General features: G+C 35.3%; 1 protein-coding gene across 2 annotated transcripts; it reads right to left on the bottom strand.

Moving 5' to 3' along the window:
* Window positions 1–8,278: 8,278 nt before the first annotated feature.
* On the bottom strand, window positions 8,279–11,635 carry LOC117634268 (ras-related protein RABC2a). 2 transcript variants are annotated; one of them, XR_004586756.1, is made up of 7 exons: window positions 11,240–11,635; window positions 10,696–10,764; window positions 10,447–10,512; window positions 9,839–9,960; window positions 9,020–9,148; window positions 8,622–8,808; window positions 8,279–8,371 (listed from the first exon to the last, which is right to left on the bottom strand). XR_004586756.1 is itself a non-coding variant. In XM_034368288.1 (6 exons), exons 1-6 carry the CDS (start codon window positions 11,373–11,375, stop codon window positions 8,698–8,700), a joined length of 633 nt encoding a protein of 210 aa, XP_034224179.1. In that variant the 5' UTR covers window positions 11,376–11,635; the 3' UTR covers window positions 8,459–8,697. The 2 variants fall into 2 exon arrangements, 1 of the variants encoding a protein (XP_034224179.1); XM_034368288.1 differs by lacking the exon at window positions 8,279–8,371 and having other exon boundaries at window positions 8,459–8,808.
* Between the last annotated feature and the right edge of the window lie 3,411 nt (window positions 11,636–15,046).

Here is a 15,046-nt window from a genome sequence, read left to right as displayed (position 1 = left end):
CTAATTCGTATAGCAATGATGCCACAAATGTACAAAAAAGGCCGTCAATTTCACTCCGCAAAGATAGTTACTAAACCAAAATTATCATTATGATTGTGTATTCAGCCAAAATTCCCAAAGTTTGCGTTTACAACAAATCGTCCCCAAATTTTAACAAGCAACTCTAAAATTCTTGAGAGGCAAATCAATTGTCTCCTTTCACTTTACCAATATTCTTCGGCAACAAGGTGATGAATGTTTCGCAAAACACCGCCATTACCAATAGTAACAGTCCCCAAAAACTATGGTTTTTTGTTCAAGACTTGGATTTAGGGTTTAGAGGCTAAAATCCATTTTTAGAATACAAAAACGATTTTCTAGGATTTTTAAATAATTGAAACCATTTTAAAATTTCACAAAATTATTTAAGATAATTAAAAATAATTAATTAGTATTTATGAAGTAATTTATGAAATTAATTAAATATTTAAATACTAATTATTCATTAAATAAATAATCATTAAATAAATAATCATTAAATATAGCCGCACGGCTATACTCGGCTATACTCGAATATTTAAAGTTTACAGCCGCATGGCTATACTCTTTAAATAATATATTAAACGGTATAGCCGCGCGGCTATACTATTTATTAAAATAAAATAAAAAAAGAACCCGCCGAGACCGCCTAGACCGCATAGGCGGCCGATTTTTCGAAAACTTGTATGGCGTTTTTTCTAAGAATTTTTTTTTTCTTGGCGGGTCCGGCATCTCTGCAAATACTCAAAAATGGAGATCATCCCTCCTGTTGGTGATATGAGATATGAATCATTCTTGGACAAATCAAAGCAGAACATAGCCTCTTCTGCAGGGTTGGTGCTGGGAAGGTCATTGTTCATGAGCCACTCCTTGGTTTCCATAAATTAGGGTGAACCTTGGGAGGTGCCTGCATTCAATCAATATCATCAGAATCAAATGACCAACTATCGCTTCGGTTTCAATTTCGAAAGGAAAGGGAGGAGAAATCTAATAGGAAAGAATTATAAAGCATGTCATTGTTTACCACTCCACCAGAATTAAGGTCCTTTGGCCATTTCCAGAGAAAATGAATGCCATTTGATGCTAACACCAAAATGGCATCACCTCCATTTGTGTAGACCAGCCTTGATATCTGAATTTCCAGAGACAAAACTAATGAGAAGCTGAGAAATTGCAATTGAAAATCAGTATTTTCCATTTTCTGTTTTGGTTTATGTTATGTTTGGTTGCTAGGAAGCTGATGAAGAACAGATATTCTCTTACCTAAATATTCAGTTTCGTGTTCCTTGAGTTGTTTTGATTGTTTACAAACTGAGTTGGTCTGGTTAACTGACCCAAAAGGAGTATGCTGCTTTCTGGGGCTCCAGTTGTTGAGTCATCTCATCTTTTGAATATTGGTTTTGATCATTATGTCATCCCTTTCAATCATATTTCAGTGCATTCAGATGCTGAAGAAATGTTCAACGAGCATAAAGATCAATTTTCTCCGATATGAGTAGTTGAGTCAGTGCAAAACTATGAGGGACATCAGCGTAAGTTATGCATCTGCAGCGGCATCCAGTGATTCTTCTTCTACATTAAATGCCCCACTAGTTAGATTGTTATCAGTCTAGGATGAACTCTGTATATATACAACAGAGTCATTATTGTAGTCAGTCATGATGAAGGATCAATATACAAATCTCTCTAAAAATACTGTCTTTCTTCTTCAACTCTCTTTTCTCTCTCTCTCTCTCTCTGTTATCATTATCTTCATCTTCCAAAGGCTCAGGACATGGAGCTCACCATTAGAGAGTCCCACTGCAAACTGGGTTGGTTTTCGTGGATTTTCAGCCATAACAAGTGGGATACATTGTAGACAATGGTATACTGATAAACCTTTACTTTGCCCCTCTTAGGTCCCACTATAAGTGTATTGCAAGCAACCGTTCTGCTAGGGAAAGACAGTTAACAGAGAGAGGTTACACTGGAAGCAAATCAAAAGCTTTCTAGTTTGAGAGTTTGCAAAGAAGGGTGCCTTATAGCAATTTTGAAATTTTGTGGCCTACTTCCGTTATACTTTATAGTTATTAATTTGCTAATTTCAACATATCCAAAGCAGATATTGAAGAGAGAGAAATTTCACAATAAATCAATTTGAGAGTTCAATTTTTTCTTCTTTTTTTTCGTGGGAATGTTTGCCTTTGATCCACCTCGTTCTCTCTAGTGCTACTAAATTATGTTACTACACACATTACTTGTCATAGAGAATTGCATGATGAGTTGGAGTGGTCTTGGTAATTGCTTCACTTTTCAAACAACACTTTACATGAAGAATACTACCACCTCTTACTACTATACCCATAAATTTTGTTTGAAATTGTTGTTCTGGTTGGCAAAGAGATGGCAAAATCAACATCTTGCATTTTTGTTACAACAAGTAAGAAATAATCTTAGCCTCTCACATTCTTTCATAGTTAGTAAAATACAGAAAGGAAAAAACACAAATAAAATATGTACGTGTTTATTCTGCAAAATTTTGGCAAGTTACAACTTAAAAGTTTGGCCAATATATAATATTTTAATATTTTAATATAGATTACTTTTATTCAAGAATATGTGAAAATTATTTGTACAATACTTGAATTTTGTGTGTATTATTGAAATTTTTGTAAAAAAACACTCGTTTTAAACATGAAAAATATGTACATATCTTGGTTTTTTTAAACGTTATTTTACCGAGTCTTTAAGACGTGTACGGAAAACGGAAGTATTATTAAAAACTACATACTTACGTGTATAATACAAAATATTAAACCGAAAAATGCTAAATTTTTTATTTGTGTATTAAGTAAAAAATCAAAAAGGTATAATAAAGACTCCGGTAATGGTCTAATAGTAATGGATAATGCTCTAAACTATTTTTATCGATAAAGGAAAATCTGGGGGGAAAAAAAAAAGAAGGAAAAAAAAAGCATACAGCCACTCGGCTATAGTTTCTAAATATATTGGTATATTTAAACGGTATAGTCGGGCGGCTGTACGCTTTTAATATATTCGAATATTTAAAAGGTCTAGCCGAGCGGCTATACTATTTAAATATATACGAATATTTAAAAGGTATAGCGGGGCGGGTATACTCTTTAAATATATTAGAATATTTAAATGGTATAGCCGCTCGGCCATACTCTTTAAGTGTATTACGTTTTAATTATTTTTTATTTAGTGAAGAATTAGTATTTAAATATTTTAATTAATTTCCTTAGGCTGCATTTAAACATTAAATAAACTCATCACTCAGCACAGCAGAACACGAAGCGTTTAAACCGAAGCAAAATTACAAACTGTTTGCGCTGTTTGCTTTAGCAAACCTGCCGTCAATGGCCTCGGTGATATTCTTATCATTCAAAAACTTGGGGCCATCTCGTATCCAAGTCATCTTCCCAGACGGTACCTGTAATATCAGAACAAATTTTCACACATTAGAAGTGAAAACCAAGTTGCACACCAGTGTTAGCATGAACTGATACTCTCAGAGCTACTTTACAACCTTGGTGGCCAAAACGACGCTCCTCACTCCTCCCCTGACCCTGAGTCTAGGCTCGCTGAACCACTGGATACATTTCTGTAGAGTCGAAGAAATTGATGCTGGACAGCAAAGCTTGGTCGAGGAGGCCAAACGACCTTGGATACGTGTTTTGCTCCCCGAAAGTCATTGTCCCTACGAAGAATGAATTTGTATTTGAGGATGAGAGGGAGGGCCAAAGAATCAGACTCAAAGTCGGTATGATTGGGGCGAGGTTGAAGAGAGGCACCGCCATTGCTTCGCCTGAGAAGCTCTTTTGAGTTTGTCAACTGTCAGTGGAACGGGAAGGAGAAAAATCAAATCAAAGTATCTGCTATATCGGCGCAAAGTTTGGTGGATTTTCAGGGGTTCGAAAAATCGTCCAACAAAAAAAAAAAAAAAAAAAATTTAATCCGCTTAGGCGGCCTGGGCGGGTTGAGTATAGCTGAGCCGCAATACTTTTTAGATAAACAGTCTAGCTGGACGGCTATACTTGTTAAATATACTGGAATATTTAAAGGGTATCGCCGGACGGTTATACTCCTTAATATATTTAAATGTATTATGTTTTAATTATTTTTTATTTAGTGAAGAATTAGTACTTAAATATTTTAATTAATTTCAAAAATTACTTCAAAAATTGTAATTAATTATATTTAATTATCTTAAAAAGTTTTGTGGAATTTAAATTATTTTAAAAGTAGTTTCAATTATTTAAAAATCCTAGAAAATTATTTTAGTATTCTAAGTTCCTACATATCAAAAGATGAGATGAACAATTTGAAAATTGACCTCTAGAATCTACCGAGCATCTGCACTGCAGGACCCCCATTAAGTCTCCAAACCACAGCCCTAACGTGGACAAGAACATGATGAAACTATAAATAATTGGAGGGAGAGGTGTCGAACCTATTGCAAGAGATATACTGGATGAACACTGTACTTCCCTGCAATATCAATATATCCTGTGAAAGGAAATAAAAGCAGATTAGTAAATCAAGATGCGACGGGCAATATTCGATAACTACAATATGCAGTAAAGAGACCAAATGCTGGAACTAGAGATAATTTTCAAAATAATTTTCCTTTTAGACATTCATGAACTGTTATGGCACGGATGCAGAAGCCCAGGCTTGTATATACCCCCACAGCCAAGCATGCACGCATGCACTTAATCAAAAGTAATATATTGCCTTTTAAAAAAATATTAATAAGCACTGGGCATCGTACCAATAAGACGTAAACATGACATTGAAACAAAACCAGTGGCAATGGCCTCGGTGAATATTAAAATTAAAATTACAAACTGGGCATCGTAAATATTAAAATTACAAACTGTTTGCCTTAGCAGACCTGCCGACAATGGCCTCGGTGATATTCTTAGCATTCAAACACTTGAGACCATCTCGTATTCAAGTCATCTGTCCAGACGGTACCTGTAATATCAGAACAAATTTTCACACATCAAAAGTGAAAAGCCAGCTGGCACACCATTGTTAGCATGAACTGATACTCTCACAGCTACTTTACAACTTTGGTGGCCAAAACGACGCTCCTCGCTCCTCCCCTCACCTGAGTCTGGGCTCGCTGAACCACTGGATACATTTATGTAGAGTTGAAGAAATTGATGCCGGACAGGAAAGCTTGGTCGAGGAGGCCACACGACTCCGGAAACGTGTTTTGCTCGCCGAAAGTCATCGTCCCTGGGACTCCCTGCGAAGAATGAATTTATATTTGAGGATGAGTGGGAGGGCCAAAGAATCAGACTCAGAGTCGGTAAGATTGGGAGCGAGGTTGAAGAGAGGCACCGCCATTGCTTCGCCTGAGACGCTCCTTGAGTTTGTCAACTGAGTGGAATGGGAAGGAGAAAAATCAAAGTATCTGCAATATCGGCGCAAGGTTGGTGGATTTTCAGGGGTTCGATAAGATAAAAACAGAATCGAGTTACTATCTATGTGTTCGAAAAAACGTCCAACAAATAAATAATAATAAAAAAATCCGCCTAGGCGGGCTAGGCGGGTTGGGTCCCTTTTTTTTTTGCCTGAGTTTAAATAAAACCTATTCTTGGAGAGATATGGAGAGGAGGAGGAAGAGTTAGATTTAGAGGCATGTTCATTTCAAGTATTTTTCTTTGTAGTAACTTTTACCCATGTTTTATATCAATTATGATTTTTAATAATTTATATATCCTTTTATTTTGCATGATTTTGGTATAAAGTTTTTTTAAAAAATTTAAAAAAAACACCTAGGCCCGATTACTCTTCTGGCCGCTAGGCCACTGCCTATCGCCTAGCGATTTTTTGAACATTGCTATCTACATCTATAAAATTCCTCATTGCACCTCATAATTGATACAAAATATTTATTTACTAAAAACCACCCTCAAATCAAATTATTTTTACATTGACAACTACTTCCTGCTGATAATTGGTACAAATATTTATTTACTAGCATTACCATTTCCCCAAAAAAAAAATTTATATCAAATAAACAACTTTATTACTTCTTCAGAAACAATCAAAATAACATTCAAGAAAAACTGGAGAAAGGAGGTGCACCCACTGGTGGATCTAGAAATTTTTTAGCGGAGGTGCAATTTTGTAAGACTAAAAACCCTTTGTGGATTGAACATCTAAGGCTTTTTACATAGATTGATCTTAGGTCCGTTCATGCATTTTCTTAAGATCATTGGCTTATTATCACAAAACGTCCCTAAGGTTTGCGAAACTATCAGATTGCATCCTTAATGTTTTTTTTTGTCATTCGTGGTCCTCAAAGTTAGCATGCATGATCACAAATGGATGCCGTTAGTTCCGTCAAAAAAGTTTGCTGACGTGGCATATATGTATATCACAAAACATCCTTGAGGTTCACACACCTATCACAAATGGTCCTTACGAAAATTTTAAATTTTTTAAATTTAAAATTCATAAAATTTTTATTTTCTTTTTAAAATTTTATGAATTATAATTATTTTAAAATATATATTAAATTTTAAATACATGTGACACTATATTATTGTAGATGTGGGCTTCATATATATGCCACATCAACAAACTAATGAAGTTTTTAAAAAATAATTTAAAATTCATAAAAAAAAAATGAAGATTAAAATCCTTCTATAAATTGTTTTTTCATTTATAAATAATTTTAAAAAGAAAACCAAAACTTTATGAATTTTAAATTTTAAAAAAAATAAATTCGTAAGGACCATTTGTGATAAGTGTGTAAACCTCAGGGATGTTTTGTGATATATATGTATGCCACACTAACAGAGTTTTTGACAGAACCTAACGTCAGGGACCATTTGTGATTGCACATACTAACCTTGAGGACCATAAGTGACACAAAAAAACATTAAGGATGCAATCTGATAGTTTCGTAAACCTTAGGGACGTTTTGTGATAATAAGCCAAGATCATTTTTAGCGGCTTTTATTCCTTACACATCAAATAAGAAAACTTGATTTTATGGGATTTTATTATGAAGTATATATTGACTTAATGTGCAATCATTTTTAGCCTAAATCATATTTTGCACAAAACCGATTTTCCATATTTTGATTTGATGGGAATTTGATTTTCTAGTATTTTTATTTGAATCTAAATGAGGGATACTTCCTTATTTACATTGTAAACTTAGGTAAATGGAGTAAAAGGACAAAGACATTTACTTAAGTGCTGAAAATGGAAATAAGGTAATCTGTGCACTATGCAATTGTGCACCACTACCAGCTGAGCAAATGGGCAATTTGAAGCACCTACAATGGTTTTTTCGATGAGGGGATGTGCAATTGCACCTCCTTGCGCCTTAATAGGTCCCCCACTGGATGCATCTAGGGTGACCTCATAAAACCTTGCCTTGAAAACTCCAGTGGAGGAAATTTCGGTCAAAAAAAAAAGAGTCCACACACCTCCTTCAAAAGCACTAAGCATCTTCTCTATTCACCACTAGCGTAAGCCAGCCCAAAACAATTGCCACCGTTAATGTAAGCCGAAGTGAGCCAAAAGGCACACTTCACGCACTTGCAAATGCACCAATAGATTCCTCACATCTTCAACCAAATTGCCTAGATTGCTCCAACATTCACCAGATCCAATAACAAGTGACACTGCCTCTTGAGAATTAGAAGCCAAAAGAAAATTTTGGTAACCTCTCCACAAAGCCATTAACAAACCTTCCAGCATCGCAGCAAGTTCAGTTCCCAGAACATCAAGTCCAACATGTCCATCACATGCAAAACCGAAAAAAAACTCACCATCATGGTCCATTTCCCCTTATTCATATCTTATTAAACTATTTTCTATTAATTTTGGCCAAGAAAAACTATTTTCCATTAATACACTCTTTTAACTTGCTCTCTTTTCCATTTCCCAAAATTAAAAATGGATTTAGAACGTTTGTAATAACAAAATAAGTGATAAGCGGGCAACTAATTATTCTTTAGTTTACAATTTAATTTTAGAAAATCCATCAAATCATTTTGGTGACATTGAATTAGATCTTCAAACATCTATAATTTTGATTTAGAAACCTAAAACATTTTCATTTTACTTTTCATTTTCTGAGTATGTCATCCGTTTATTTGAAGGGCTAAAATAAGATAATCGATGTCATATATCTTTATATTTTCAGGTTGATTTCTCAACGGATAAATGATCTTGCATAACATGACATGTAGAAATCTTCAGAAAACTTATGGCACATTGTACTATGTGTCTTTAAGTGGGTCCTTTCAAATTGCAGCATCCCAACATGTCCATGTGTATGTATTAAATGTTGCAATACAAAAAGTTCTAGCTTTTAGGATATAGTTAATCTGGAAATAACAGTTGAGTAGCATTGTGCTGGGCATAGGAATCAGAAAGCGGCTCATGTAATTTTTTTTTTCTTATGTGAAAAATACAAGCAATTCTGTTTCATAACATGGCTGAAAAACAGGGAAAGCACATTTACACAAGCTAATATGAATGCTATTTGAGTGGCAATTTGTCTATTTTAATTGAAACAAACAATTATGCAACTCAATAACTTGACACCAGCAGTAAGAGGAAAGAAAATGGAAATTACATATACATGATCTGTTCATGATGTGAGTCAAGCTTCATATAAGGTGCAATGCAAACGGCGGCATTTTACGAGCAACAACCGTCGCTAGGAGGTGCTTGATTTTCCTGTTTCTGCTTCAAAATATTTCTCTTTGCTGCAGTTGAACCTTCTTCCAGGAGACTAGGAACTTCCATTATCTGTTACAGAATTCCAGTTGGTTAGAATTGAGAACAGAACAAAATGTCACATATGTTCAGATAGTCTCAATCATCTCCCTAATCCCACGACGACTGCTTTCGATCTTAAGTTCTTAGCAACATGACAACAAAAATTATATCAACAAGTTTGTAGGGATGAAGTTGCATAAGAACTTCAGGTCTGAAATTATCAAAACTTTCTCAAAAGTACCTTTAATGCTAGCTCTTCGAAGCATTGCTCCACATTTTCTCTAGTTTTAGCGCTACATTCAAGAAACAAACATCCAAGATCTTTTGCAAGAGCAAGCCCCTCTTCTCTACTTACAGCCCTTTCAGATTCCTGAAATCACATAGAATTCCTTTCTTAACTTATTCAAAAGATTGAGATAATAACAAAGGCCTTGTCTTTTCCACAAGTAAATTTAGGCTTTAATAAATTTATAAAGGATTAAAAAGAAAATTACACAAATGAAACCTAAAAGAAGTTTGTGACTTGGCAGAACATGCCTCAAGAGACCGCAAAAGTGTTTGGCTACATGGAACATTTAATAATGATCCTAGGCTTCATGAGGATTTACTACTAGAAAAATCACACTCATGTTGACTAGTATTATGCAGACTAAGATACTGGTTCTGGGTGTGTGTGAGCACTGAATACATGTCCAACTGGCAATGTTTTGATTTCTCAAATATGTTAAGAGAGCCTGCAGGTACCCCTTAATCATGCCATGTCGTCATCATATGAGTCTGGCAGGGATGAAGGGCACAGGTAAGACGGAGGTCAACGAAAGTTGTGCTAAATTTCATCACTTCAAATCAAGAGTCTTGGTTTTCTATGTGTGAGCACTCAAAACACACAAACACAATGAAAAGCATGGAGCTAAGTAATAAGACCTTTGCTGGCTGTCAACTTACTGCTAGAGACAAATTCCCTATAACTTTTTATCTAAGTTGAGGACCATCGATCACTTCTTGTTCATTTTCTGGGATCAAGTTTTTAAGCAGTAGACATAGAGGATTTGAAACTTACTCTGTCGACTTTATTTCCAACAAGCATCTTGGCACAGTCCTTATTAGTTGAGTAGAGCTCCACTTCTTTAGCCCATACATCTGATAAGTTGGTAAAGGTGTCTCTCCGAGTCACGTCATACACTAAAATAAAGCAGAGGAGTTGTTCATTAGCTGAAATCAGGCAACTATTGTATTGTATGCAAGGCATTATGAGAACTTTGAATTAGGTATAGTTCTATATGCCTATGAGGGGGAAACTTCTTCAATGCCATTTTCCCATTTCTTATAGCTCAATAAGAAATACACATGAAAATAAAAATGTAGGAAGTTGGAGAAAAGGAGTTAAATTTTTTGAAATTTTTGCGTAATGATGCCGGCTTAAACAATATGACATGATTCATGCCCATATACAAAATTCAAGATTGTCACTAGAAAGATCATAGATACGAAATATTCTTTATTTCAGCAGTCAACCACACATGGGAACCATGTTCTCCCTTTTTTCTCTTTAACACGAAAAATCGGAGCTACTAAGAGAAGTGAGAGTACATGCCACATTTTCCTCAACAAAATTTGAGAAAAATACAGATTTACAGACAAAAAATGATGAGGCTTTTGATAACATACCAAGAATGATTCCTTGTGCATTTCTGTAGTAAGAGCTTGTTAATGTTCTGAACCTCTCTTGTCCAGCTGCAATAGACAATATGATTTGTCATGTTATGAACTTTATCAATTCATCGTTATACTTTCAACATATAGAATGATGAGAAAAATCAGTTTTTGCTCTGAAATCTGTAAGCATTAAGCATTTTAGACTACCTTCGATAAAAATTGCATCATAGAATGAAAGAATGGACAAGTTTAATTTGCTACCTGTGTCCCAAATTGTCATCTTAATTCTCTTCTCAGCTACAGTGAGCAGCTTGATTTTAAAATCCACACCTACAAAACAAAGGAACAAAACCCATCAAATGCCTCACACAATGATTGTCTCAATCAATCCAAAATATGCACAAGATTCGTATGAAGAAACCATTCAAGCAGCTAACTTTTTATGATCCACCCTCTGGAAGTTCACAAAAAAATTTGATTCTTTTTTCTAATCACAAACATATTTACTTATGAACTCAATAATTGAGTTCAATTTACATCAATGAAACAGGAAATGTAAGGAGCCATAAGCCTATGATTGAGAATAATATACAAGAAATCCAGCTATTCAACTATCAAAATCCAATCATAGATCCAACAGTAATAAACTCCCTTTGGGTTCTTACCAACACTTCATCCGTTCATCTCATTGGCAGTAACAAAAGAATCAGCGAAATGTTTTATTGCCCAACATTTTTATCAGCTCCCAAATGAAATGCTAAGCTAAAAGCAACATAAAGAAAAAATGGGGTAGAAAGATTATTACCAATGGTGGGGGCAAGATCGTCAACAGAGTTGGAGATGAAGCTAACAAGAAGACTGCTTTTGCCGACGGCAGAGTCTCCGATCAACAAGATCTTGAATGACAGATCGTAGTTACTGCTCTGCCCTGAAGAACCCATTTGATCACTCTTCTGTGTTTCTATCTCTCTCTCTCTCTGTGTCTCTGTGGTGATGGTGATGGTGATGATTAGAGCTTTTTTTTCTTAAGTATCAATGTCTGTTCTATCTGAAAAGTACAGTGAAAGAAATGCATATAAGGCTGGAAGAGAAGAGAAAAGAAGACAGAGAGAGAGGAGAGAGAAAAAAAGAGGAAAGGTGGTAATGGTGCCAATGGGCATCTATCTATCTTTTTGGAGGTGAAGGAGAGAAAAAGCTAAAGAAAACGGCTATACCTGAACAACATCCGCTGACAACTACCAACGTATCTATTCTTTTCTTCTTTTCTTTATGTTAATTCCTGATTTCCATGTTAACGGGGTTTTGTCCTAGACTCTTCCTTTCTGTTCAGTTCTGTTATGTTATGTTCTGTTCTGTCCCACATTCGATTCTTTTGATGCACACCACTGAAAAGCATCATCAAATGGGACTTACAAATTAAAATATTAATAGAGATGAGAATTCAATCACGCATAGTATATATTGACTTATCGGAATCTCGGGACTTTTAGTTTAAGTGGTAGAATACTTTACTTCACATGTTCAATATAAATTTGACTCGCCTCACCTCCCAATTCTTGGTGATCTACCATGGCAATGATTATATGTTTGATATTTGATTTTGAGTACATGAAATTTAACAATGGTGAAAAAATATTACATGAATTTTGCAGGAAGGGATTTGATGGCATTGGTCCACACAATGAGTTGAAAAGAAGAGAGGGAAAAATTGCATGCAAGCGCGGGAAATGGATCAAAGAGATGGTGAAGGGGCACTATCATTGTACGCCAAACAAGAAGTGATCCCACCATTAAATTAATGAGCTACGAAACAAAACAAAAGCTCCATTTCCATTATCTTCACTTTCACCTGCCAATATGTCACCGACATTCCTTCCAAAATCGCATTTTTACTTTTCTTGTTTTTAGGTTCTAATTAGACTCGGCATGTCTCCAAAATTACATTTCATGCTTTATTTCAGTTTTCAATTTTGTTTTTTTCTGTTTCTAGTTTACATTTTCTTTTAGAGAGGATTGTAGCTTAACTAATTAAAAATATTTATTTATATTGAGTCGTGTTATCGATTCTCCCCGTATTACTTATGTCAATGAAAATACAAAAGCATAAAAACATTTTAGCTTCCTTCAAGATTTAAGAGTTAAAAATATTTTCTAGTGTCGTACAAGTTGGTAGCATAAAACTTTGCATCATTATTTGGGCTTCATAATTTTAGTGTAGTATAACACCTGTTATTGTGACATTAATCATCATCATAAGAGCTAATGATGCTTAGCTTCCCACCACTACGAAATGCGGCTTCATCCAAAAAAACAAATAAGAAAAAATAACCTTCTTTCTTTATGCCTACTCAAAAGATTTGTACCCCACTTTGAAGTGTCTCATAACTGAGAATGAAACTAATTAAAGTTGCATGTTCCAGAATAAATTTAGACCTTAAACAAAAGTGCTTGGGTTTATATATAAAGATAAACTTAAGAAGGATGAGCAATTACAGAAGAAGAAGAAGAAGAAGAAGATGTTTAGAAGGAGGCAGAGGCTTTAGCCCTTTTAATGTTTGGTGTGTCTCTTTCTTTACAATACAAGAAACTGAGGGGAAGCACATGACCCTGGCAACCAACATCGCCATCACAAACCAAACATTTAGACAAACCACCTGAAAAGTAGTATTTACTATTATTATGTTATCAATAAGTATTACACAGAGTTACAATATACAAATGCATATACATATAGCCAGTATGAAAAAGATGGTAGAAGTATGAAAGTACATGCAAGAGAAAGATGCCTATCTAACTCAAGTTGTGCTCCGCACAAATTGGATATGGATTAGTAACATCTTATGTCAACATATCATGTAGCGTCACATGCATAAAAGTTTCTAATGAAGTATAACACGGATTATAAACTAGAAATTTGAACTCCAACTTGCATAAAAACATCCGAATAGTCGGAACTTATCTAATCCATACGTATCACAAGTATTACTTGTATTAGGAATTAGTCCTAGAAACTTGTATCCCTTCTCTTATCAATGGGAGAAGTGGGGGTTTGAATTTGAGATATTTTCCAACATAAGAAAAACCACTACAACAAGAACTACGGATTAGAGGGTTTTTTTTCTTTTTGAATAGGCTTTTTATCACAAATGATCATTCATGATTTACGAAATTATCAAGAATGGTCCTTAAGGTTTTTTTGTGACACTAATAGTCCTTAACGTTTGGGCTTTTTATCACAAATGATTCATACCGTTATAAATTCTGTTAAGGGTGACGTGGAGGATAAGTGGAGCCCACCTGTCCAATTACATTGTGACATGTGGATAAAAATAATAATTAAATATTTTTTTAATGAAAATTCCTTTTTTTTTTCCTGCAACTTTTCATCCCCCTTCCTTACTCCGGCTCTCTCCCCCTCTGCCTCGCTCTCCATCTCTTCTCCCTCTTTTTTTTTCTTTCCCACTGCCGCCTGCAAGAAAAAAAAAGAAAAGATATACAGTTGCTCTCCATCTCTTCTCCCTGTCTCCTTCTCCTTCTCCCTCTGTTTTTTTCTTTCCCCTGCACGCCTCCCTCTTTTCGCCAACCATTATATTTCTCCCTCAGTCGCTGGTAGTAACGAATATGTTCATTCCCTCCGCCAATTCTACCGCGACTGCATAATCGAAGGCACGATTGATTTCATTTTCGGAAATGCAGCTGCAGTCTTCCAAAAATTGCACAGTAATTGTTCGAAAACCGATTCCCGGTTAGAAATTGATGATCACTGCTCAAGGGAGAACAGACCCAAATCAAAACACTGGCATTTCGTTGCAGAACTGTACCAGATTTCAACAAGACCGAGAGGCAAAATTTCACAACTTTTTTGGGTAGGCCTTGGAGAAACTATTCAAGGACTATAGTCATGAAGTGCTACTTGGGGGTCATGATAAATCCACAAGAGTGGTCAAAGTGGGATGGTTATAGAAATGTGGAAACTGAGGAGCACATAGAGTACTTGAATTTTGGACCTGGATCAGATACAAGGCACAGGGTCAAATGGGGAGGCTATAAAAAGAAATGCAGTGAAGAGATTGCGAGGCAGTTTACAGTTGGTTTGTTCTTACATGGAGCAGGTCATTGGCTAAAGACAACAGGTATTCCACTTTCTTATGGTTCATAAGAAGAAGGAGACAGGGATATGGTCAGCAAGGGCAGAGGGGGAGAGAGACTGAGTAAGTAAGGGGGATGAAATGTTACAGAAAAAAAATATATATGGATTTTTCATTAAAAAAATTATTTAATTATTTTTTATCCACATGTCACAATGTAATTGGACAAGTGGGCTCCACTTATCTTCCACGTCACACTTAACAGAATTTATAATGACAGGGACCATTTATGATAAAAAGTCCAAACGTTAGGGACTATTAGTGTCATAAAAAAACCTCAAAGACCATTCGTGATAATTTCGTAAACTTGACGGACCATTTGTGATAAAAAGCCTTCTGAATAATATATATATTATTTTGGGCACCAAATTGCCCGAGCGGTTTGGACAAATTTCTTTTGTTGGGCCTCCCTTCAGCCCAATTGTTGACTACAATAAGGATTATAGGCCAATAATATCTCAATA

This window comes from Prunus dulcis, chromosome 7 (genome assembly GCF_902201215.1).
Source record: "Prunus dulcis chromosome 7, ALMONDv2, whole genome shotgun sequence".
NCBI classification, from domain to species: domain Eukaryota; kingdom Viridiplantae; phylum Streptophyta; class Magnoliopsida; order Rosales; family Rosaceae; genus Prunus; species Prunus dulcis.
Note: the sequence above shows the minus strand (reverse complement) of the source record. Positions and strands in the feature narration are given on the sequence as shown.